Genomic DNA, 26,312 nt, shown 5'->3' on the forward strand with positions numbered 1-26,312 from the left:
TGTGTGTGTGTGTGTGTGTGTGTGTGTGTGTGTGTGTGTGTGTGTGTGTATACACCACATCTTCTTTATCCATTCATCTGTTGATGTACACTTAGGTTGCTTCCATATCTTGGCTATTAGCTTCCATATGCTGCTATGAACACTGGGGTGCATGTATCTTTTCAAATTAATGTTTTCATTTTCTTAAAATATACATCCAGCAGTAGAATTGCTGGATCATATGATATTTCTAGTTTTAACTTTAGGGAAACCTCCATATTGTTTTCCATAGTGGCTGCACCAATTTACATCCCCACCAAGAGTGCACTGTAGGGGTTTCCTTTTCTCCACATCCTTACCAACATTTGTTATTTGTGATCTTTTTGATGAGAGCCATTCTGACAGGTATGAGGTGATATCTCATTGTGGTTCTGATTTGTACTTCTCTGATGAATAGTGATGCTGAGCATCTTTTCATGTGCCTGTTGGCCATCTGTATGTCTTCTTTGGGAAAATGTCTATTTAGGTCTTCTGCCCATTTTTAATCAGGTTGTCCTCCACATGAACAGTGGGTAACCTATGGCTTTGAATCCCAACTCTATACTTAATAGTTGAGTTACTTAACTTCCCTGAATCTCAGTTTCCTACCTTTAAAATTCAGTTTACTGCAGAGTGCTAAAAAACAAAATCGTGTCTACCATAAAGTAGACATTTAGTAATTGTTAGTTTTCTTCCACAAATGAAGATATGGCCTCAAGATTCTGTGCCACAAAAATTAACTATAAGCCATCCACCCACTTTTTCCAAAACTCTGAACCTTGTATCTCCTTTAACCTATCACTCTCTAGCAGCAGAATGTTCAAAACCAGCCTCTGGTTTCTGGCTATGAGACTAGTTGTTGAATTTGTAATTCCCATCTTCTACCATTTATCTTCATCTGGCAAGTAAACTGAAGGAAAAAGGCCATTAAGATGCCAATCTTATCAACAAATCCCCTTCACTCTTTTATGTACCCGAAATGTTTACTTAATCACTGTCAGTGAATGGAAATTACCTATCTAGCCTCAAATCCTATTCACTTCATCAAGTGCCACTTGGAAAGATTACTATAAATAAGAAAAAAATTGTAATCCAATACTTCGGTCAACTGCTATATTTTAAAGGCAGAATTCTATGTTCTACGGGGATGTTCAAACACTTCAGTTCAAAGCAATATTTTTCTGGCTATAACTTCAAAATGTCTGTGAAATTTTATAAGTTCCTGAAGTTCTAGACATTTCAATAGTACAGACACTCAGTTCTGATAACTGAGACAGAGAAAATACAGACAGAAAACAATGATCTGGTTTTATACTTAAAAGTCACAATCTCATGTAGTACAGAAGCTCTACACTACCTTCCTTAGATTTCTAAAATTAGAAAATGAGCTCTCAAATAAATGGTACAAAAAGGCACAAACAAGTGCCCAAAAAAAGGATGTACACATATATTGGAAACTTATTCTGAATATTTTCCTTAAAGTGTCATAGAACTATCTTATAGGTTAGATGACTCTCATCAATAAAGCAAACAAATCACTTTATCTCTTTAGTAACTAAACTCTCTGGGTCCAGGAGGATAACCATACTCTAATAATACTGCTCTTACAGAACTGCTGTCACAGTAAGGTTTTAAGACATCTCAGTAAAATACTTTAGGTTCCTAAAAGTTAGTGGGTGGCAGCTCAATTTATAAATCCCATGATATGTTTCAAATTACAATAAGATACTATCAAATATTACAATAAAAATACTGCTCTGTTTTTCCTTAATCAAAGCCTAGGCATTTAGTGTATATTTTCAATTCAATTTCATTTATTATAACTAGAGTCATATAAATTTCCTCCAGTTATAAAATTCTATTAATTTCTTCACCAATGCTGATAAACCTTGAATACTAAAAGTACCACTTTTGGGCTTCCCTGGTGGCACAGTGGTTAAGAATCCGCCTGCCAATGCAGGGGACACAGGTTCAAGCCCTGGTCCAGGAAGATCCAACATGCCATGGAGCAACTAAGCCCATGCACCACAACTGCTGAGCCTGTACTCTAGAGCCGGTGAGCCACAACCACTGAAGCCCACGCGCCTAGAGCCCGTGCTCCTAGAGCCCGTGCTCCTCAGCAAGAGAAGCCACCGCAATGAGGAGCCCATGCACCACAACGAAGAGTAGCCCCCTCTCTCTGCAACTACAGAAAGCCCGCGCACAACAACGAAGACCCAACGCAGCCAAAAATAAATAAATTAATTAATTTTAAAAAAAGAGAGAGAGAAAAGAATCAAAATAAAATTAAAAAAAAATTTTTTTTAAAGTACCACTTTTATTCCCCAACTTACTCTGGCTTAATTCCCAAGAATATATTTACTTTTTACTTATATTTTTTTCTTTCTAGAGGTTAAGAATATATCATAAACATATTTTACTAATTTCATAAGATCACTATTGAATTGTCTTTTTTTCTTTTTAAAGCGTAGTTTAGACAAATAAATAAGTATGCTACTGAAAGAGGCAATTTAGCATAGGGGTTAAAGCGCAGTCTCTGAAATTTTAGAGCTCTATATTTGAGCCCAGTCTCTAGCATTCAATAGCTGTATAATCTAAGCACATTACTACAATCTTTCTGTCTCAGCTTTCTTATCTATATACTGGGATAATAATAGTACCTACATCATGAGGTTGTAAAGATGAAATAAAATAATCCATGTAGAAGAAAATAAAAACAATAATTTGAAAAGATACATGTACCTCAATGTTCATAGCAGCATATGGAGGCTAATAGCCAAGATATGGAAGCAACCTAAGCGTCCATAAACAGATAAATGGATAATGGTGTGTGTGTGTGTGTGTGTGTGTGTATGTATATATACATATATATAAACACCACATCTTCTTTATCACACACACACACACACACACACACACACACACACACACACACACTGGAATATTACTCAGCCATAAAAAAGAATGAAATTTTACCATTTGCAACTACATGGATGGACCTGGAAGGTATTATGCTTAAGTCAAACACAGAAAGACAAATACTGTATGATATCATTTACATGTGGGATCTAAAAAATAAAATGAATGAATATAACAAAACAGAAATAGACTCACAGATATAGAGAACAAACAAGTGGTTACCAGTGGGGAGAGAGAATGGAGGACGAGCAAGACAGAGGTAGGGGATTAAGGGGTACAAATCAGCAAGTATCAAATAAATAAGCCACAAAGGTACAACACAGGGAAATATAGCCATTATATTGTAATAACTTTATTTTGTTATTTTTTTTGCAGTATGTGGGCCTCTCACTGTTGTGGCCTCTCCCGTTGTGGACCACAGGCTCCGGACGCGCAGGCTCAGCGGCCATGGCTCACGGGCCCAGCCGCTCCGCGGCATGTGGGATCTTCCCGGACCGGGGCACGAACCCGTGTCCCCTGCATCGGCAGGCGGACTCTCAAGAGGACTCTCAAGCCCCCTTGTAATAACTTTAAATGGAGTATAATCTAAAAATATCGAATCACTATGTTATACATCTGAAACTGATACCATAAATCAAATAAACTTCAATAAAATAAATAAATAAAAATAATTCATGTAGAAAGAATAGCAGAGTGCCACAGTGTTCCAAAAACATTAATTGCTGCTATCATTATCATTTTTTCCAATGAAGATGGTAAATCTATGCTTTGTATCACATGATAACAGGAGATAAGAATTTCATGTAACTCCATATTCAGAAATAAAATACCATAAAGGTTAAAGTAAATTGAGGTACCACTATCTTGTGGTATTAGGTTGCTAACTAAATCCTAGAATAGAGAGCACCCCAACACTCACCTACAGTGAGGCTACTAACCTAATTTACAGTCTACTGAGAAACAGAAAGGCTACTTACTGTTCACTGCAACCCACTCATTTAGATCTTCCCCCTCAGGAAGCATGACAGCCATCCGGAGGTTTCCACTGCCCAGTGTGGCCTCTGCATGCTTTAAGAGCTCATACTGGTGAGAACCCTCTGGTATGTTCTTCTTTGGTTTAAACGTTTTAGAGGAGCGACTACCACTATGAATAGAAAAGAAGAAAAAGGCACATCAGTGTTTAAGGCATGACTTTCAATAGAGTCTACTATACTATATTACTGCATAAAATAACAGCCAGTGATCCTAAAAGTTCACAAATAAACAACCCTAAATTGTATCAGCTACATTAAATCCCGGCAACATCGTTGTTGTAACCACTGTGTTTGATTACCCAAAACTCCTACAAACCTTCTCTACATTCCCTACTGTAACTCCAAAGGAGAAAAAGAATTTTTAGCTATAACTAATCCAACTAACTAATCTAACAATAAATTACTGATTCAGTAATCTATAAAAACAAAAAAGTACTGGGGACTTCCCTGGTGGTCCAGTGGTTAAGACTCTGTGCTCCCAATGCGGGGGCCTGGGTTTGATCCCTGGTCAGGGAACTAGATCCCGCGTGCCGCAACTAAGAGCCCGCGTGCCACAACTAAAGATCCCAAGTGCCGCAATGAAGATCCCACACGCCACAACGAAGATCCTGTGTGCCACAACTAAGATCCGGTGAAGCCAAATAAATAAATAAATAAATATTTAAAACAAACAAAGAAAAGTACTTCTGTGATAATCTTCAGTCATTGTATTCCTTTTTACCCCTATTCTAAGTCTCTCATCCTAATACAAATAATTTGTTTCCTTTGTATAAAAACATAAAGATATAATTTTATATCAATAAAGCACAAAAATCCTAGAGCAAGAAAGAAAAGCTACATGTGCTTCTATCCAATTATAGGAAGCAACAGCAATCTTAATCCAGAATCCCAGGTATGCAGATAAGTAGCTAGACATTAATATGGTTGCTCAAATTTCTAAATGTGTGTATGTATACACAAAGAAATATATTTTTTAAATGAATCAATGGAAACTCATCTTAGAAATGGTTTTAAGAGTTTTTAAGAGACAGATTCTTCTGTTAATGCTGGCAAATTCTTTTTTTTTTAAAGATGTTCAAACGGATAGCCCCTTTTATTAATATATAAATTTATTTATTTATTTATTCACTCATTCATTCATTCATTTATTTATGGCTTCGTTGGGTCTTCGTTGCTGTGTGCGGGCTTTCTCTAGATGCAGAGAGCGGGGTCTACTCTTCGTTGCAGTGTGTGGGCTTCTCATTGAAGTGGCTTCTCTTGCCGCAGAGCGTGGGCTCTAGGCGCACGGGCTTCAGTAGTTGTGGCACTCGGGCTCACTAGTTGGGGCTCACTAGTTGTGGCTCACGGGCTTAGTTGCCCCACGGCATGTGGGATCTTCCTGGACCAGGGCTTGAACCCGTGTGCCCTGCATTGGTAGGCAGATTCTTAACCACTGTGCCACCAGGGAAGCCCCAATGCTGGCAAATTCTTCTCAAATTGTATTATATTCTAGTCATCCATTCTCAATACTCCCCTGCTCTTCTTATGAAAAGCAACAGATAGGGAAAGAATGAATTAGAAGAGGCTGGATAAGTAGGAATTATCTAAAGTTTAATGTTACTAAATTCATACTACCGTTAGCATTCAGACATTTGAACATACGAATTTGAAAATTAAATTCCAAAGAAAACAGATAAACAATAGTTATACTTCCCAAGGTCTCCAAAGCTTTTCACTTTTAACACCCTTCTCCCAAGCCTACCCCCAAGATCTCTCCTTTTTTCCCCAAGATAAAGCAGTAGTTCTTAACCCTGGCTGCATTTTATAATCACCTGAGGAGTTTTCAAAAAATACTAAGAATCCTGAGAGAAACTAAGAATCTACTTACTAGTCAACCCAAATATCCAATTCAAATGACAGGTATTTTTCACTTTAAGATAATGGTATTCTCATTTACATGTAAGTCTCTCAGGTGTTTATTTAGAGTAAAGTGATGCTCCTCAACTCTAACCTTGGTCCCCCTCCCTGCCAGATATCTCTACTCAACAGCCCAGGATCTCTTTACAAACACTAATCAGATGATGTTACTCCTCTGCTTAAAGCCATTCAGTGGCTTTCCATTGCACTCAGAGTAAACCCCAAAGTCAATATTAGACACAGGGTCTGGACCCACACTAGAGTGTGGAAACTCTTCTTCAGTTTAATCAGATAATGTATTAAATGCCGAATTCTCTCCCAGCATCTCTAAAATGTGAAAACGTAGAAAAGGTCATTATGCTTACCAAGCTGGAAGCTTATTTCATTTTCCTGCTCCTTCTCATCCTTTACCAAAATTTAGTGTGAGAAATAAACTTCACCAATATTTTTTACAAAAAGACATTTTACTAATTTATGTATGATTAACTACAAAAATAGCTCTCCTAACATCAATCTGGTGCATGTCTTCAGGCCTAGTGTTAAGTACATTCGCTTTAATTAGCCCACTGCTGAGACTGGTGCAGCAACTGAGGTGACAAGCTGCTCTGAAAAGGGCTGGCAGAGTACATGAGAACAACAAGGACATCAGCTGTGCTTGCATGCAGGAGGGTCAGAGCCTCCCCTGCTCCCCTAAACCACCTATTTATTCAACCACTGTCCCTTCAAGTTTTAGGTTTCCAAATGTTTTCTTGATTGATGACCCACCCAGAATTGGTCTTCCACAAAGCTAAACAAATATACCTCAAAGACCTAATACTTGGGTAGAAAGAAGAAAAAAATCTGAGTTTGATTTTGTAAAGGCCAGTTTTGACACTTATCAGCTGTGTCAAGCAAATTACCCAACTTTCTCGAGCCTATTTTTTCTTTAATAGTGAAAGCCTAGTAACAATAACAAAACATTACCACTACCTGTATCATAAAGAGCTGCAAAATGAGAAAATAATAAAGGTGAAAAAAGTTTCTAAAGCTGTAAAATGCTGTGCAAATGTTAGTATCCTTCCTTTTTCTGAACCAGAATGACTCATAGTAAAAAAACGAAATGGTAGTGCAATGTACAAAGCTGTATTCAACCCCTATTCCCATCCTTGTCTCCTAAGACTGGGGAAAATATAACCTTACTTTGGAAACAAATGCTCTTACACATCAAGTTCCAAACAGAATTTTTAAAATGGTTTTTGGTGCTATTCCCATGTCACGGTTCAGGTGATCTCAGAATAATCATGGGGCTGGGCGGGAAATCAAGAAAACAAGGCGCTAGTCCTCATTTTGCTATTTTCTCCTTATGTTACTTAGGAAACCACAAATTATCATCTGGGCTTCAATTTCTTTACTTTGTTTTTTGAAAGTCTGGAAAATAACTTTTTACAAAAGGGTATAATTTAGAGATGAGATAATGTTTATAAAATGTTTTTAGTTCCCTGAGGACTCCCTCCTCGGTTCCTCATTTCCATGTACATTCATACTTCCAAAATGCTTTCAAGTCCTCCATCAAATTCCCCTTCTTTCTGACCCTTCTGCTTTACTCAGGCAGAATAATTAAGCATTTCAGTATTCTGATTTTTTAAATGTTCTTTTTAAAAACTATATTCAGTTTTTCTTCAACTACCTGAAACTTCAACCAGGATGCACCCTACCCTGGAAGGGTGGTGGTTCAATACTGCTCCTTATTCCCATGTCAAAAGATTAACAGAGTCCTCAAGTTCAAAAGTACAAGTACCAAAGCATGTACACAAAAATCCTCATCAATGAGTGCAAGTTCTTAAGGTAACAATGTATGTGGCCAAATGCAAATATATCTCACATGACAGGTTAAGACATTTGATGCAAATATTCAAAAACATTTCCAATAACAGAAAGTATGTAGCCCTCCCACCCACCCCACCCCCTCAGAAGAAATTTCTGTATCAGAAGAATCTCAGAAGAAATATCTTGTGTATCCTTCCAGAGAGTCTATGTCTATACAAGCATAAGAATGACTGTGCCTGTTTTATACAGTTCTTGCATACTATAGTATACTAAATAATGTTTTTCACTTAATATATCCAGAATATTGTTGTGTATTAAGGTAGAAGTAGATCTACTTTATTCTTTTTAAAGACCAAATAATATTTCCTTATATAGGCATATAATATTTTCAATCACCTACTGATAAACGTTTAGGTTGTTTCCAGTTATTTGTTACTTCAAACAATGCCACAGGGACTTCCCTCGTGGTCCAGTGGGTAAAACTCCACACTCCCAATGCAGGGGGCCCAGGTTCAATCCCTGGTGGGGGAACTAGATCCCACATGCGTGCCGCAACTAAGATCTCGTGTGCTGCAACTAAGACCCAGCGCAGCCAAAAATAAATAAATAAGTTTAAAAGAAAAACAAAACACTAAGATTCCAAGAGCGTTTTAAACTATAAAAAACAAAACAAAACAAAAAAACAATGCTGCAGTAAGTACCCTCATATTATGAAAGATAAATTCGTAGAGATAAAATTGCTGTGCTAAAGAGCACATACATTTTAAATTTTTATATAAGGTCTATTTTTTCCCCAAAAATAAGTTGTACCCTTTTAAAACCCATTAACAACGTATGAGAGTAGCTATATACTTTTTTGGTCTTCGAGGACAGGGATTCAATTGCTAGTTTCTCTTGTACAGCTCCCAACAGGGCATCATAACTGTATGAGAGTTTAGAGCTTTCTGATTAGAATGTAAATGTGACTGACAATTCACAGCATTACCCTGAGGTCTTTTCTTTCCAAATAAACATCCAGGAGTCAGGTTTGTTTATTCTAGTCCTCTTACTCATATTTGAAGGACAATCAATTTCTAGAGCAAGACGGGATGGCTTGACAGGTAAATAACTGAGTCTAAAGGGAAAACTCTGAACACATATCCCTTATAATTAGTCATCCAATTTGATCACCTTTTGTAAATTTCAAAAGCATCATTTATTTCCTCTTTGAGTCCCTAAATAGATTAGTCCCCACTGTGACACCTCATTTATTCTCATAAACCATTTCTTACTATCTCAACACAGTCACACCCATCATTACCCTCAATTTTAACCCTTTATTGTTCAATCCAACTATCAACAAAATTGATATTTTCTAAGTTGGACTGCAGAATCGTAAGGCTGAAGGAATTGGCGGGGCAGATGTACAGAGAACTCAAAACAGGGGCACTGGTAAGGGTTAGAAGAATACAGATGTGTATATTTTGACACTGAAGAACATGTCCATATATTCAAAATTAGAAGTAAATTAACATCAACTTATTTGTGTCAATAACTCCATACCTTCAAAGTTAAGTGACTTACTCTGACCACCTAGTTAAATTAAATGGCAGAAGTGGGACTCAAAAACAGTCCATTATCTTCAAGTTACTTAACATTACTAAGCCTCAGCTTGGAATAATAACATCTACCTTACTATTGAACCCTGTGGTAAGAACTCCACTAATGTTAGCTCACTTTGTTCCACCTCTAGGTACCAACCTGATATTCACAACAGTAGCTCCTTCTGTAGGTCTAAATCCAATACTAGAGATCAGATACTTGATAAATACTTGTTAATTGATAGTTCCAGTCAAGTTCAGGCTGAGAGCTCCTACACTAGGATAGTAATGATGATGATTAATATTAACTAATATTTACTGCAGGCCTTGTACTCGTAAGTATTTTACATGCAATATCCCATTTAATCTTCATAACTCTATGATGTACATGCTATACTTTATTTTATGGGTAACAAAACTGAGACTTAAAGTACTTAAATAATTTGCTCAAGCTTATAATATTGGTAAAGTAGGAGCCAGAATTTAAATCTAGGATTTAAATATTTAAAGCCCATTCTTTTATCCACTAGCCAACACTACATGATGCTTACCTTTATTTTCTATCCAATTATTTCTATTTTCTTCCTCTATCACCAAAGTTTAATCAAGTCACTTATGAAACAACACAAGGCTAATTTGTACTGAGAGTGTCATTAGTAGGTACATTTTTAAAAACAATCTTCAAAGTACCTAATTCCATTTCCTCTCTTCACACCTCTTCTAATTTATATGAATATTTAGTACTGCCATTAAGGAAAAATACAATTTCACGAGAGAGTAATTTCCCCTAAAAGGTTGCCAAACACATCTGTACTTTCAGAAACACACATATGCACCAGCAAAAAATGTTAGAAACTGTCAAAATCAAGTAGAATGGGTTCTAGACATAATAAAGTCAAAGGCTAAAGGCTAAAAGCTATGAGTACCAAAAATACAATCTTGATTCAGAAAGTCAGCAATCTGAACAGACATATCTATAAATACATTTCTACCTTACATCCTTTTAAAATCACTAATCACTGGTGGTGCTGTTGCTGTTATTGTTAATGTTACGAGAGTAAAAAAAAAAAAAAGAAACCCTCAATATTTCTGGAAAGCAAGAAAGAAGGCTAAGAGAAGATCAGAAATTGAGGAAATCTGGTAAGATTAAAAAGTTGATGAGATACAGTGACAGTGAAAGTCTGAAAAAAACCTAGCCTAGAACGTGCCCAGTAGAAGACTCAGTGAACACGCCCAGTAGAAGACTTACCTTCTTAGTGAACGTAAGAGTGGTTCCCACTGTGCTTCAAGCTCAGAATCTGGACTACAGGAAAGTGAAAGGACTGTAAGAGACTCTTCAGGAATTATATAGGACTGTGATTCAGAGTCTCTGAGCAAGTGAATCCCAATACCCTCCTCTGCTGACCTTTTTCTGAGCAGTAGGCAAGGGGCAGCAGGTATTTAACATTAGGCTAAAGCTCAGTGCTTTCAGGACGAGCAGGTTCCTCTGTAGGCAATTTACTAAAATTAAAAATTCTGTTCTGTGAAAGACACTGTAAGGCACACAGACTAGGAGAAAATCTTTGCAAACCATATATCTGATAAAGCACTTGTATTCAAAACATACAAAAAGTTCTTAAAATTCAACAATAAGAAAACAACCCAAGGAAGAAATGGGCAAAAGATATGAACAAACCCCACCAAAAAAGATAAACAGATGGCAAATAAACATATGAAAAGACAGTCAACATCATTTGTCATCAGGGAATTGCAAACTTAAACGAGATACCATTACACACCTATTAAAGTGGCTACAAGCCAAAAAACTGACAATACCAAAAGCTGATGAGGATGCAGAGCAACATTCATTGTTGGTAGGAATGCAAAATGGCACAGCCACTTTGAAAGACAGTTTGGCTGTCTTCCAAATTTGCTACTTTGGAAGACAGTTTGGCTGTCTTCCAAATTTGCTACAAAGCTAAACAGAATCTTTCCATACAACTTAGCAAACCCACTCAGGTATTTACCCAATTGAGCTGAAAACCTATGTCCACCCAAAAACCTGCCTGTGAGTGTTTATAGCAACTTCGATCATAGTCGCAGAAGTGGGAAGCAACCAAGATGCCTTTCAATAGGTGAATCAATAAACTGTGGTACATCCATAAAATGGAATATTATGATCAGAGATTAAAAAGAGACAAGTTATGAAGCCACAAAAAAATAAAAAACAAAACCATGAAGAAGCCTTAATTGAATATTGTTAAGTGAAGAAAGTCAGACTGAAAAGGCTACATAGTGTATGATTCCAAATACAAGGCACTCTGGAAAAGCTTTAGAAACAGTAAAATAATCAGTGCTTGCCAGGGGGTCAGGGGAGGGGAGGAGAGATGATTAGGTATATTACCAAGAAAACTGAAATTTACGTCCACAAACACTTGTATATTAATGTACACAGCACCATTATTCATAAGAGCCAAAAAGTGTGAGCAGCCCAGAAGTCCATCAACTGATGCATAGATAAATAAAATATGGTATATTCATACAATGGAATATTATTCATCCATAAAAAAAGAATTAAGTACTGATAACATGTTATAACATGGGTGAATCTTGACAATATTATTATGCTGAGAAAAAAATTCAGACACAAAATATGAAGTATCACATTTTTTATGATTCCATTCATATGAAATGTCCAGAATAGACAAATCCATTGAGACAGAAAGGAGACTAGTGGTTGCCAGGGGCTGGAGAAGAAGAAATGGAGAATGACTACTAACGATACAAAGGTTTCTGTTGGGTGTGATAAAAATATTCTGGAATTAGTTGTGATGGTTGCACAACTTTGTGAATATACTAAATCTACTGAATTGTATACTTTTTTTTTTGGCTGCAACACGCAGCATGTGGGATCTTAGCTCCCCAACCAGGGATTGAACCTGTGCCCCCTGTAGTGGAAGTGCAGAGTCTTAACCACTGGACCACCAGAGAAGTCCTGGACTGTATACTTTTAAGGAAGAATTTTATAGTATGTGAATAACAGCTCAACTTTTTAAAATGTTTAAAGAAAAACCTTTACTATTAAAAAAAAAGGAGCCTCCCAATAACATTCCTCACCAGTTCAATAAGTCAGTTTCTTTCATCCATTTATTCACTCTTGCATTCTTTCATCCAACTAGCATATTCTGACCACCTACTATATTCTAAGTAGCACTGTTCTAAGCCCTGGGACACAGCACTGAACAAGAGAATCTCTACTTTCATGGTGGGGAGAGGAGGTAGAAGAAAAAGTAAAACCAACAAAACACTACTGGGTAGTGGTAAGTGCTATGATGAAAATAACAGAATGATGTGACAAATAATGTAATGTGACAAGGTACTATATTAGGTTAGATAGTTAGAGAAGGCCTCCCTAAGGCCAGAAAGACAAGAAGAAGGAATCAGCCATGGAACGATCTGGGGAAGAAGGAAGAGCATTCCACACTTACAGGATAAACTAGCACAAAAGTGACTTTTTCAAGGAAGAGGGGTTAAGAAGGTAATGGTGATGAAGGCAGCATGAATGATGGCAACAGTGGTATAAGAAATCAGAGTCTTGTAGAACCACACTAGGTAAGACTTTAGAGACCAAAGTATGGAATTTAGATTATCATTTTAAGTATAAATGTGAAGACTTTGCAGATTAAAAAAAAATGGAAGTATAACATGACAATTTAATGGTCTAAAAAAGATCATTCTAGTTGCCATGTAGAGAATGGACTGGGAGGAGGGCAAAAGTAGAAACGGAGAAGCCAGTTACGAAACTACAAAGAAGAAAGAATGAAAGAATGATTGCTTGGACAAACAGGGGCAGAAAGATGAAGCCAGATTCCAATATTTGTAGGTAGAACCAACAGGACTCACTTTGGATTTCAGAATTTGTGGAGAGTGGTGAAGAAAAGACCATCAAGAAAGACTCCTAGGTTTTTAGTATCAAGCAGGCAGAAAATGAGCCATTTATTGAGATAGGTCTGGGGAGATGGATTTTGCACAAATTGAGATACCTATTAGACATCCAAATGGTTAAGTTAGGCAGGCAATTGTACCTACACGTCTCAGGTTCAGAGGAAAAATAAGACTGAAGGTAACTAATACTCTTGGCATTCTCACTGGTTAGCACAGTGCCAAAAGATGCACTAGTATATTATTAAAACAAGTATTTTATAAGCTATGAGAAGTCCTATAGTAAAGAAAATTGCTTATGGTTTAGCTCAGGGCTTCCCAAACATCTTTAGTCATGGAAACTTTTCTTCCACATGTTAACATCTTGCTCCTTAACACACATTAGGGACCACTGCACAAGTATATTAAACTGCTAACTGCGTTACCTCTCAATTTTCAGCATATTCCTAACACTTCAATTGTATAAAGTGTAACTCCATGACTTCATGCAAGAACAGGTAGAGGGTTGGTCAATTCACTATTTATTTAATACCCCATAAAATTTTATAATCTAATCCTTAGAAAATAAAAAGCACTTCACAAGCAAAGGCCAATTAGTTTCTACATCTGTGAAGTTATGTGAGGCATAATTTTAGCTATAGATGAAGACACTAAAGTTTAATCACTCATCTCCAATCACACTCTGAGCTTCTAAGTTGTATACAGACTGCAATTTTCTTTGCCCAGAACTGAATTCATTATTCAGTAAATAGGTACTAAAACCACAGGAGATTTTAGGAAGTGCCCATAGTTGAATATCTAGGTGATTTCCATGCAACAGCAGTAACTGCATTTTCTGAATCCTCTACAATGCGCTGGACTGTTAGAAGGAAGAAACCAAAACTTGCATATGCAGAGCTCAGAATGAGCATCAACCTGCAACTGAGCTGGCAGTAATTCCAAATATACTGATATTTCAACCAAGAAACACCCAGGGAGCTTGAACATCAATCACTTCTTTTATAAAAACTTTTCCTAGCCTTCCATGAAAACCTCTCCATCCTCTCTTCTGTCTCCTTGTAGCTTAAAACACCTGTAACATATCTATGTGTTCTCTTTCAGATACCTCTTTTGAATAGGAGGCTGTGGCCTCTTCATTTTTGTAACTACACTGCTCAATGTGGTATCTGGGATACAGAATAGGAAAGGGCAAAGGATTTGGAGTAAAGACCCAGTTTCAGATCCTGTCTTCGTAACTTACTAGCTGTGAAATCTTAGATAAATCATATAACTTCTCCAAGCTACAACTAAACACTGGACATGACATCACCAATTTTGCAGGACCATTATGACAATTAAATGAATGAATACATTTAAAGCAGCTTAATTTTTTAAAATAAGTTTTTACATTCTTTTTTTAACATTTATTTATTTTATTATTTTTTTGGCTGTGTCAGGTCTTAGCTGCGGCATGCGAGGTCTTCGTTGAGGCACGCGGGATCTTTCATTGCAGCATGCGGGTTCTCTGTTGCAGTGCCAGGTTTCTGTCTAGTTGTGGCGTGTGGGTTTTCTCTCTCTAGTTGTGACACGCAGGCTCCAGGGTGCATGGGCTCTGCAGTTGTGGAGCGCGGGCTCCAAAGCACATGGGCTCTGTACTTCGTGGCATGAAGGCTTTCTAGTTGTGGTGCGGGAGCTCAGTAGTTATGGCGCGTGGGCTTAGTTGCTCCATGGCATGTGGGATCTTAGTTCCCCGACCAGGGATCGAACCCGCGTCCCCTGCATTGGAAGGCGGATCCTTTACCACTGGACCACCAGGGAAGCCCCTAAAGCAGCTTAGTTTTAAGGTAGCTCTCACACAGCAAATGCGCAGTATAGGAAATGACAGCTTAAAAATGCTCAATGAATGAAGGACTATATGCATATGCATTTATACGTATACAAATACACACACATATAGATAATCATCACTTTATCCCTGTATTAGTCCATTCAGTCTACTATAACAAAATACCACAGACTGGGTGGCTTATAAACAACAAAAATTTATTTCTCCCAGTTTTGGTGGCCAGAAGTCCAAGATCAGGGTGTCAGCATTGTCAGGCCCTCTTCCGGGTTTCTGACTGGCCACTTCTCACTACCTCCTCATATGGTGGAAGGGATTAGGGAGCTCTACGAGATCTTTTTCCTAAGGGCACTAACCCCAGTAATGAGGGTGGAACCCTGAAGACCTAATCACCTCTCAGAGGCCTCACCTCCTAAGACCATCACATTGCACATTAAGATTTCAACTTATGAATCTGGGTGGACACATTCAGACCATAGCAATCTCCCTGCCATACTCCTACTAATCCATAAAGGGTCAGATTAAAACAGTACCTCCTCATGCTTACTCGTTTTCATTTTTCTTTCTCTCTCTCACTAGACTGTGAGTTACTCAAGAATATGGATCATGTCTTGGTCATCCTTGAATCCCGAGAATCTAACAAAGAACCTGGGACATAACAGGTTTACTAATAAATGTTTATGATCTTAAATAATGATACTGAAAGGAGAGAAAAATCTTGTTCTTATTGCAAGGAGCAATTGTTCTCAGTATTAAAGAAAGGGATTGACCCATCATCTTTATTTGGTGCAACAAATCTAAAAGATTTTAAACTACAGCAAAAGAAGTAACAGATGGATTGGGGAGATTTCCTAACCCTGACACCAAAATTTCATTTTCAACCTTAGGTCCTTTAACTCCTAGAGGAAAACATAGGCAATACACTCTCTGACATAAATCACAGCAATATCTTTTTCGATCCTCTCCCAGAATAATGGAAATAAAAACAAAAATAAACAAATGGGACCTAATTAAACTCAAAAGCTTTTGCACAGCAAAGGAAATCATAAACAAAATGAAAAGACAACCCACAGATTGGGAGAAAATATTTGCAAATGATGTGACCAACAAGGGATTAGTCTCCAAAATTTACAAACAGCTCATGAGGCTTAATACCATCAAAACAAACAACCCAATCAAATAATGGGCAGAAGACCTACATAGACATTTCTCCAAAGAAGACATACAGATGGCCAAGAGGCACATGAAAAGATGTAAACATCGCTAATTATCAGAGAAATGCAAATCAAAACTACAATGAGATATCACCTCACACCAGTCAAAATGGCTATTATCAAAAAATCCACACACAATAAATGCTGGAGAGGGTACGGAGAGAAGGGAACCCTTATACACTGTTGGTGGGAATGTAAATTGGTACAGCCACTATGGAGAACAGTATGGAAGTTCCTTAAAAAGCTAAAAATAGAGATACCATATGACCCTGCAATCCCACTCCTGGGCATATATCCAGAGAAAAGCATGGCCCGAAAGGATACATGCACCCCAATGTTCATTGCAGCACTGTTTACAATAGCCAAGATAAGGAAGCAACCTAAATGTCCTTCAACAGAGGAATGTATAAAGATGTGGTATATATATATACAATGGAATATTACTCATCCATTAAAAAGAATGAAATAATGTCATTTGCAGCAACATGGATGGACCAAGAGATTGTCATACTGAGTGAAGTAAGTCAGATAGAAAAAGACAAATACTGTATGATGTGGAATCTAAAAAGAAATGATACAAATGAACCTATTTACAAAACAGAAACAGACTCACAGACTTAGAGAATGAACTTATGGTTACCAGGGGGGAAAGATAAGGGGAAGGGATAGTCAGGAAGTTTGGGATCGACATGTACACACTACTATATTTAAAATGGATAACCAACAGGGACCTACTGTATAGCACAGGGAACTCTGCTCAATGTTATATGGCAGCCTGGATGGGAGAGAGAGTTTGGGGGAGAATGGATACATGCATATGTATGGCGGAGTCCCTTTGCTGTGCACCTGAAACTATCACAACATTGTTAATCGGCTATACTCCAATATAAAATAAAAAGTTAGCTGACCCGGAATCGCTGGGGAGGGGTGGCGGCGGCGGTGCGACGCTCACCTTGGTGAGCAGAGGCGCGGGCTGCTGGCGCCATGGTCTTCCTCACGGCGCAGCTCTGGCTGCGGAACCGCATCACCGACAGCTACTGGAGGGTCCAGGAGGTGCTGAAGCACGCGCGGCACTTCCGGGGGAGGAAGAATCGGTGCTACGGGCTGGCCGTCAGGGCTGTGACGCGAGCGTTCGTGCAGTGCACCCGAGCCCGCAGGCTGAAGAAGAGGAACCTGTGGACGCTCTGGATCAGTCGAGTTACAGCTGCTTCCCAGGAACACGGCCTCAGGTACCCAGCATTCATCCTCAACTTGATTAAGTGCCAGGGGGAGCTCAACAGGAAAGTATTTGCAGATCTAGCCATCTACGAACCAAAGACTTTTAAATCTTTGGCTGCTTTGGCCAAAAGGAGGCGACAGGAAGGATTTGCTGCTGCCTTGGGGGATGGGAAGGAGCCCGAAGGCATTCTTTCCAGGGTGGCACAGCACCTCTGAGGGGGATGCTGACACCCACTGACTGCCCTTTGAGGCTGAGCATCTTAGGAAGTTTTTTTCTTCCCCCATGTGATGATTATACTAAAATAGGGACTAAGAGCTATTTGTCAACAATGAGTAAGTTTGACTTGCATTTGTGTTAATTTACATTTCAGTAACAGGCCTGAGAGAAAAGGCCTTATCTTGCCTCTTTTGGCACAGGTTCAGAAATCTCACATGGACTGTGTAAATAAAATTTGTGTGGAACGCAAAAAAAAAAAAAGTTAAATAAATAAATAGGTCAATCAAAGCAAGACATCTCAGTCAAAGCAAGCCTACTCCTCCCATTGGGGGAGGGGAGGGGGGAGGGAGGAGGTAGCTCTTATTTTTCATTTTATTTAGTTATTTGTAATAACTAAATAGGTTGCGGTTTCCTCCCATAGTTTAGAGCAATTTAACTTTACTTTAAAAACTAATAAGCACTTCCTTGTAGTAACAGGATTTTTTTTTTCCACCAAAGTAAAAGTGGAGAATTTCCCTGGCATCTATTTCAAAACCACAGCTCATCATAAACAGCGCAACAAAAGATCAAGTCTGCAGTCTTGGCAGTAATGGAACAATCTTTACATCAGGTACAGATCTCAAGTTAACAGTAGAGCAAAGATTCACCTACAACTCCTATAGTCCATCATTTGCCTGCAAATATGAAGCAGTAACACAATTGGTATCAACTCAGTGACACAGCAGTTTTACTGGTCTAAATGCTTTGAAATTAAACTCTTACAATAAAGCCAGCCTGACTAGGAAAAAAAAGACAAAGTTAAAATCAGATGGAGCCTACTCATCCTTATCTCATACATTTTTAACTGAACTTTCTTTTTTTTTACCAGTCATCCGTAGAGAATTAATTCAAGGGTCATTTTTCCTCGGGAAGCTTCACTGATATCCTAAGCTATGTTAAGGATGCCTTCTCCATGTTCATACAGAACACTAAAATGTGTCTCTATTTTACAATGTGCCATGAGATTCTCAAAGGCAAGGACTGTTTCAAGCCATCACTGCATCTCCAGAACCTAGCAGAAGGCCTAGGTCAGAACACATCCTCAACAAAAGTTTGTTGAGCTAAACTGATAAAGGACTCCAGGTCAAAAATGGTAAAGTAAAAGCAAACATTCTGACAACATTTGCTAAATTTATATTCTGAGCTTATACAAATAGGCCCAGTCATAATAGATACAGAAGCATAGTACATACTATACATGCATAGTTGTAGCTAAGTACATAAGATGGAAATACCTCCTGTAATGTTCTTAAAAATGTATACAATTTTTTCTTTACTGACCTTTTTACCTCTAGTTCTTAATCTATTTTGAGCCTCTGATAATCTGAAAGACATTATGAACCTTCTCTCTAGAGACATAATATTTTGCATACAGGAATTCAGGGAAGTGCTAAAACCTGCTCATAAACCCAGAAAAAGAACAACTGCCCTAGTCTGTCTCCCTTCTCTCAGGCTACCATGAGAACATTCGTTTTCTCCTGAAATCTTCTAAGAGCTCCACATTTATTTTCTAATCCTTTAGATGTATTCTTTTGGATAAAAACACACAGATGGTAGGATGATAAGTATAGGTCTTTTAGTCAATTAAAAACATCTACAGTTTGTATTCTATGGTTTACTCTTTTTCTATTAAATAGTAACTCTAATAGAAAGCTTTGTTCATATTTGTACAATAATTTATATTAAAGTTCAAAACCACGGCATTTATAAGAAAGTCAATGCATTAAATTAATAGTTTTAAGAAAAGAAGAAGCCCATGTTAATGCCTATAAAAACTGATAAAGTGTCCTGGAAAACAGGAAAAGCCATTTCTTTTATTACTGGAACTGGAGGAATATATTAGAAACATGAATACAAAAGTTATAAATCATTTTTCTCCTATAAATCTAATTTCAAATGCAGCTAACTGGTTTTTGTTTGTTGCTTTTTTTTTCTTTTTTTTAATAAAACAGATAATTCCTGATTTGGAGATAAGTTTTAACCAATGAATAATTCAGGTCAAAGGAATTAAAGTTTAAATGAGATTTGCTAAAGCACACTCTAGAAGCATAATCTGAATAATCTGGAGTACCAGTGAGGACTGATAATAAACAATAAATAAAAGCTCCTTGCAGCTCAAATTTACATTAATCTGTACTTTTGTAAAAATTAGAGTTATTGAACTCTGTTTGGTGGAAAAGGACTCTTAGACTCACTACCTACTAATACATCGCAGTAACAAAGAACTCAAAAAACATTAAGTAGTTTAACACAGTGATATAATTTCCTTTCTCTTAGAGACACCACAAAACTGTGGATGCTTAACAGAACATGGCAATAAAATGGATCAGTACCTATAAGAAGACTATTCTGAAGAGTGATGGTTAAAGATGGTGGGCTGAAAACACACATTAGCTTCCACTCCCTACTCAAAGTGATAATAAAGTGAATTTTAAAAAAAATCAATCCCATAAGGATAAAGAGAATAAAAGAGGAGAAAACAACAATTTTACGACTTAGAAAGTAGATGAATAAATAACTGAATTAACATATCTAAGGAAGGATTTCCCTGGTGGCGCAGTGGTTAAGAATCCGCCTGCCAATGCAGGGGACACGGGTTCGAGCCCTGGACCGGGAGGATCCCACATGCCGTGGAGCAACTAAGCCTGTGTGCCACAACTACTGAAGCCCGCAAGCCTAGAGCCTGTATTCCACAACAAGAGAAGCCACAGCAATGAGAAGCCTACGCAGTGCAATGAAGAGTATCCCCCAATCTCTGCAACTAGAGAAAGCCTGCGCACAGCAACGAAGACCCAATGCAGCCAAAAATAAATTAATTAATTAATTTTTAAAAACCCACACATATCTAAGGAAACTTAACCCTAAACTTGGAAGCAACCCAATTTATACAATAGATCCCATAAAAGATTCAGGAATCAGTACAAGTAGGATACTCTGGAAGTAGGAGTGAAGATGGAACAAGACTTCCACAGTCTGTTTAAGGAGTTACACACCCAGACGCCCTCTGCAATCTACACAGTAGGCTTCTGTACTACCTCCCATCCTAAGAAAAGACTAGAAGCTAAAGGTTTATTCTATGAAGAGGGCAAAACAGAGAGGGTGTCTGCCTTGGCAGATACCGTCACAGGCACAGTTGCGGGCAGATGTACCATATTTAACACTGGGTGATTAGATGAGTTTAAAAAAATCAATGTTGAGACCCCTAGCCTTTTCCCCCAGCAGGATCCCCAGAACCTTGCAGTCGGGATAATAATCTCCAAGCGAAGACCAATTGTGCTTTTTTTTTTTTTTTTTGGCAAATCTGACCACACCACATAAAGACCTAGAAAGTACTTTATTCTAGGGGTTCTTCAAGGTAACAGCCTAGCCATATCACCCTTCAGCAAATCCCACAGTTGACATGCCCACCACACACATGCACAGAGTTCCAATTCACTTTTCAGTTGTCCTACTTGTAAATAAAAGCAGAAAGCAAAAGGGTTACCAGGTCTTGAGGGAAGCCTCTAATGTGAAACAAGACATCAAAATAGACAGAAAAAAGCAACTAAAAGGATAAACAATGGCAAAGAATAAAAATGCCCCCCTAAAATTAATATACTCAGTGATAGGAAAAAAATATTGCTTCATGAAATGAGAAAGGAATACTATATATAAAAAAGAAAAGAAGACCCTTGAAATTTTTTAAATGGTAGCAGAAATGAAAATCATAATAGAAAGAATAGAATATAAAACTGAAGTAATCTCTCGGAACGCAAAGCATAAAAAACAAAGAAAGAGATGTAAGAGAAAAATATCAAGGATCTGTCCAGGAGGCCCAGTATCCAAGTAATAAGAATTCCAGAAATGTATAACAGAAAAACAAGGAAATATTTTATCAAGAAAATACTTTATCAAGGAAATAAACCAGGAAATTTTCCCAGAATTGAAAATGCCTTTTTATTTATTTTTAAATTCTTCTCAAGTCCTTCCCTCCTCCCTCCCTCCCCCCCCCCCCCCCCCCTCCTCCCTCCCTCCCTCCCCCCCTCCCTCCCCCCTCCCTCCCCCTCTCTCCCTCCCTCTCTCCCTCTCTTTCTTAGCTTTAGCGTGCATGTGGGATCTACTTCCCTGACCTGGGATGGAACCCGGGCCCCCTGCATTGGGAGTGCAGAGTCTTAACCACTGCACCACCAGGGAAGTCCCCAAAATGCCTTTTTTAGACTGAAAGAGAGACCACCAACTCAGTGGATGAAAATAGACCCACAACCAAAGATGCAATTATGAAATCTCAGAAAAAAGAGAACTTAAAATTGTCCAGAGGAAAAAACAAGTTTCATACAAAGTATCAGAAATCAGAAAGGCATCTGGACTTCTCAATAACAAGTAGAACACCTCATCCATATAAATTAAAATTAAAATTCTGTGGGAAAATTTACAGCCTAGAACTTGATACGTTGACATAACATCAAGCAAGTATGAAGGTAGAATATATTTCTAGACACATGAGGTCTCAAAATATTAACATTCCACTTACTGTTTTTAGTTAGCTTTTAGACAGTATGCCCCAAATAAGGGAGTAAACCAAGAGACAGGATGTGAGACCCAAGAAAAGAAGAAATCCAACCAAAAACCATGCAAAGGGAATCCCCAGAATGAAGGTGAAGGTAGATTCCAAAAATAACAGCTACACAACAAGATTAAGAAGATAAAGTGAGAGAATCTGAATGTATTTGAAGGTTAACTGAGGGAATGTTTGGGGATTAAAAAAAGTATTGACTACACAGAAAATAAAACAAAAAATTTCCAGAAACACATAAAGTCGTTCAGGAAAGGAAAAATAAAATTACAGTACATATACTTGGCTCAACTGCCAACAGTGTTTATATAGTATTAACTGCTATACTGAGAAGCAGGCAGGATGGGATGTATGTGTGTATATATATATGGTATGGGAGGGGGTGATAGTCTCTTCTTCCATAATAAGAATTCAATAGTTAATGCCTAGAAATGAAAAAATCAATATGTAACAAGATAAACTAGTTAGAGATAAGAAATTAAAAATCAGGTAAAAGAGCTCAAATGGCTATAACTAGAAGCAAGAAAAGACAGATTGTTTTTATGACAAGCTTTATAAAACTATTTGACTCTAAATCATGTACATGTATAATACTGACAAAAATTAAAACTAAAACTTAAAAAGTTTGAAAGCTTAATAAAAAAGTTTGAATGTTTACCAAAACATGGCAATAAAATTGGGTTATTTACAGAAATGTTAATGAACTGCTCTATCTTTAAAATCTAAACATACTGTGCAATATATTTCTGACCCCAGTATTATTTACAGTATACTATGGATAAGTAAGCCAAAATCACCTATATATATGCAGACTTGTCCTAATGGTTTATTAGCTGGTGGCTGCTATTGCTATCATCCTTAGCTCTATTATCAAAATTGTTTCAAAAATATACATTCACCTTAGAAACTTGCCAGATTCAATCAGGTTGATATACCAATGGTCCCTGAGGCAACCAAAAGCCATCAGTTAAATACACATCAAGTTGAAATTTGTAAAAGTAGCATGCAGCACAGGGTAGTGGGAAAACACCGATGCTGACTGGACCTAGGGCCCTGGAATCACAGAGTACCTCTTCTACTTGAGAGACCTTGACCTGATTACTTAGCCTCTCTGGAGACTAATCTGACTCATCTGAAAATGAAGAAAGCATTATGCTGCAGAGTTGTTTCAAGGATTAGAAACCAGTAAGTAAAATACTACTGCAATGCCTGGCACAAGGCTCAATAAAAGCCATCTACCGTTATTATTTAACTTGAGCATTATCTACCTCATAAGGAATAGGAGAAACCTTGATATTACCGTTGCGTACTCTAGGCTGGAATCCCTAATTTGCCTTGTATTAGCTGGGTGACTTTGGGTAAGTTACTTAATCGCTCTGATTGCAAAAAAGAGAAATCATATCACCTACCGTGTGGGATGGTTCTGAAAACCAAATGATATGTATAGAAATACAGAGCATAAGCTGGTGCACAATCAGTGCTCAATAATTGATACCAGTTAAATATATCTGTACCATCTCTTTATCCTTCATAGTGAAGGTCCATCATAGACATAAGCTTTGTTATAGCTACACACTGTCCGGGCCTCTCACTGCTGTGGCCTCTCCCGTTGCGGAGCACAGGCTCCGGACGCGCAGGCTCAGCGGTCATGGCTCACGGGCCCAGCCGCTCCGCGGCACGTGGGATCCTCCCGGACCGAGGCACGAACCCGTGTCCCCTGCATCGGCAGGTGGACTCTCAACCACTGCGCCACCAGCGAAGCCCCACACTGTCCTTTTTTAATAAGCAATTGTAGAAAGTGTGAAGTCATGTAATGTCAAAAAATACAACTAAAACAGTAAGACACTTGGAATTCTTGGTATAATCAAGATTAGTCCCATTAGAATTTGTTTATATAACTAAGTGTAGCCTTGGAAAATCACAAGATCCCAGAGTCTCAACTGGTTCATCTAAAAATAAGAGGTTGGAACAAAATCTTCTCTATTCCTAAAAATCACTAAATGTAAATTATTTCTCCAGAGATTTAATCTCATTCTTACCAATCCCACAAGCCACCATAAATCTTTTCAAACACCATAAGGAAGAAACACTGAATGTTGTCAAATATAAAACTGTCTTTTTTAGAAATAAGAAAACGAGGCACAAAAGTATGATTTTACCCAACTTACACACTCCAGATCACAAGAATAACTGAATTCTTCTATAAAGGAACTGAGGGAAAATATTTCTTTTAATCAAGATTGTTTCATTCTCCCTTTCTGTTCAGAAGCAAGGATTTCCATATTTCAGACCACCAATGGTTTAAGCATGAGCTTATGGTGCCCAAGCATAGGACAAATCATGATGCTTCTAAAGGAAGGCTAAAAACAAGAACGGCTGGTGGCTATCAGTGTGATGTCAAGAAAGTCCCTGTGAAAATAATACACAGATGCAGCCAAACCTGAGAATGCACGGCAAAGAAAGGGCTGTATAAAATTCCACGAAAGATACAAGTTAAAAAAAAAAAAAAGCCCCTTTAATCCTAATACAGTCAACTGTAAAAGTGACATTTCACATTATCTGAGATTCAGTAATGCTCCCCAGTACCTGGAAAGGGCTTGAACTGTGACTATTTAAAAGTAAGAGAGAATAACACAAATGAGTGAAAAACATAAAAGAGGAGAAAAAAGTAAAAAACGCATAAAACTAAATGAAAAAATCTTCCCCTCTTCTCTCCAGTTTCTTTTTGAACTAAGTGAAATGTAAATATCAGAACTGCCATAAAAAGAACAAATTCATTAAGGCTAGCAGGATTCCTCACACACACAAGTATGCAAAGTATTTACTGATAAAGTAATAGTGTTCTGAGTTTTTATAACACATAACTTACCCATGCTTATTATAGTTTGACCTGTAAGTGCTCAAAAACAACAAGCATATCATAAAGGCATATTCTTCAGATTCATAAGCAATTAGACACTACTATTCACTCAAAGTTTGGGGAAAAGATTCTCCACTTTGAAATAATCCAGAAAGAAAACCCCTGGTGAAGCTCTCTATCAAACTCCATGAGAAAGACAATAAATGTGTTGAGAGTAACAAGTGAAAAGCAGTTTTACATCTACCTCCAGAATCTATAGGTAATTTGTACAGCTCCAGGTATGTCATCTGCCTCCCAAACATGTTTATCATTTGCATTAAATTATCAGTTTCCTATCCACATTAAAATATCAGAAAGATAACTTAGAAACAAAAATTCCGATTGGAGTTAAATACCTCATTTTGTAAAATCCACCTCTACAGATAATCTGTGCCTATCTTGGAGAAAAGTAATATTTTCCTAGCAAGTTATTAAAGAATTTTAAAATTATATTCTACAGTTACTTTTCATGACTATTTTTAAATTTCACTTATTAAAAAATTACATTCTCAATTTTAACATAAAAGATATAATTTTCCCCTTTTAAATTAAAAGAGAAAAAAGGATGATGACAATAAAAGCAAACACCCTAACTATGCAATTAGAAATAAAGGGAACATACAACTCAACAACAAAAAATCAAACAACCCAATCAAAAATGGGCAGAAGACTCAAATAGACATTTCTCCAAAGAAGATATACAGATGGCCAATACACACATGAAAAGATGCCCAACATCACTAATTATTAGAGAAATGCAAACCAAAACTACAATGAGATACCACCTCACACAGATCAGAATGGCCCACATTAAAAAGTCTACAAATAGCAAATGGTAGAGAGGGTGTGGAGAAAAGAGAACCCTCCTACACAGTTGGTAGGAATGTAAATTGGTGCAGCTTCTATGGAAAAGAGTACAGAGGTTCCTCAAAAAACTAAAAATAGACTTGCCATATGATCCAGCAATCCCACTCCTGGGCATATATTTGGAGAAAACTATAATTTGAAAAGATACATGTACCCTAATGTTCACTGCAGCACTATTTACAATAGCCAAGACATGGAAACAACCTAAATGTCCATCAACAGATGAATGGACAAAGAAAATATGGGGGGGGGTGTGTATACACACACACACACACACACACACACACACACACACACACACACACACACA

At 37.6% G+C, this 26,312-nt stretch overlaps 1 protein-coding gene and 1 pseudogene across 1 annotated transcript in view; one reads left to right on the forward strand and one right to left on the reverse strand.

The window, feature by feature from the left end:
- MOB1B (MOB kinase activator 1B) overlaps nucleotides 1–26,312 on the reverse strand; it is a 54,160-nt gene that overhangs the window by 13,336 nt on the left and 14,512 nt on the right. The window contains exon 2 of the mRNA XM_029235660.1: nucleotides 3,915–4,081. Within this exon, the coding sequence (XP_029091493.1) occupies nucleotides 3,915–4,081 (167 nt within the window). The remainder of the gene's footprint in view (nucleotides 1–3,914; nucleotides 4,082–26,312) is intronic.
- Nucleotides 17,195–17,728, forward strand: LOC114902920 (annotated as a pseudogene).

This window comes from Monodon monoceros, unplaced genomic scaffold, assembly GCF_005190385.1.
Source record: "Monodon monoceros isolate NGI ecotype Baffin Bay Population unplaced genomic scaffold, NGI_Narwhal_1 Super_Scaffold_20, whole genome shotgun sequence".
Taxonomy (NCBI): Eukaryota; Metazoa; Chordata; class Mammalia; order Artiodactyla; family Monodontidae; genus Monodon; species Monodon monoceros.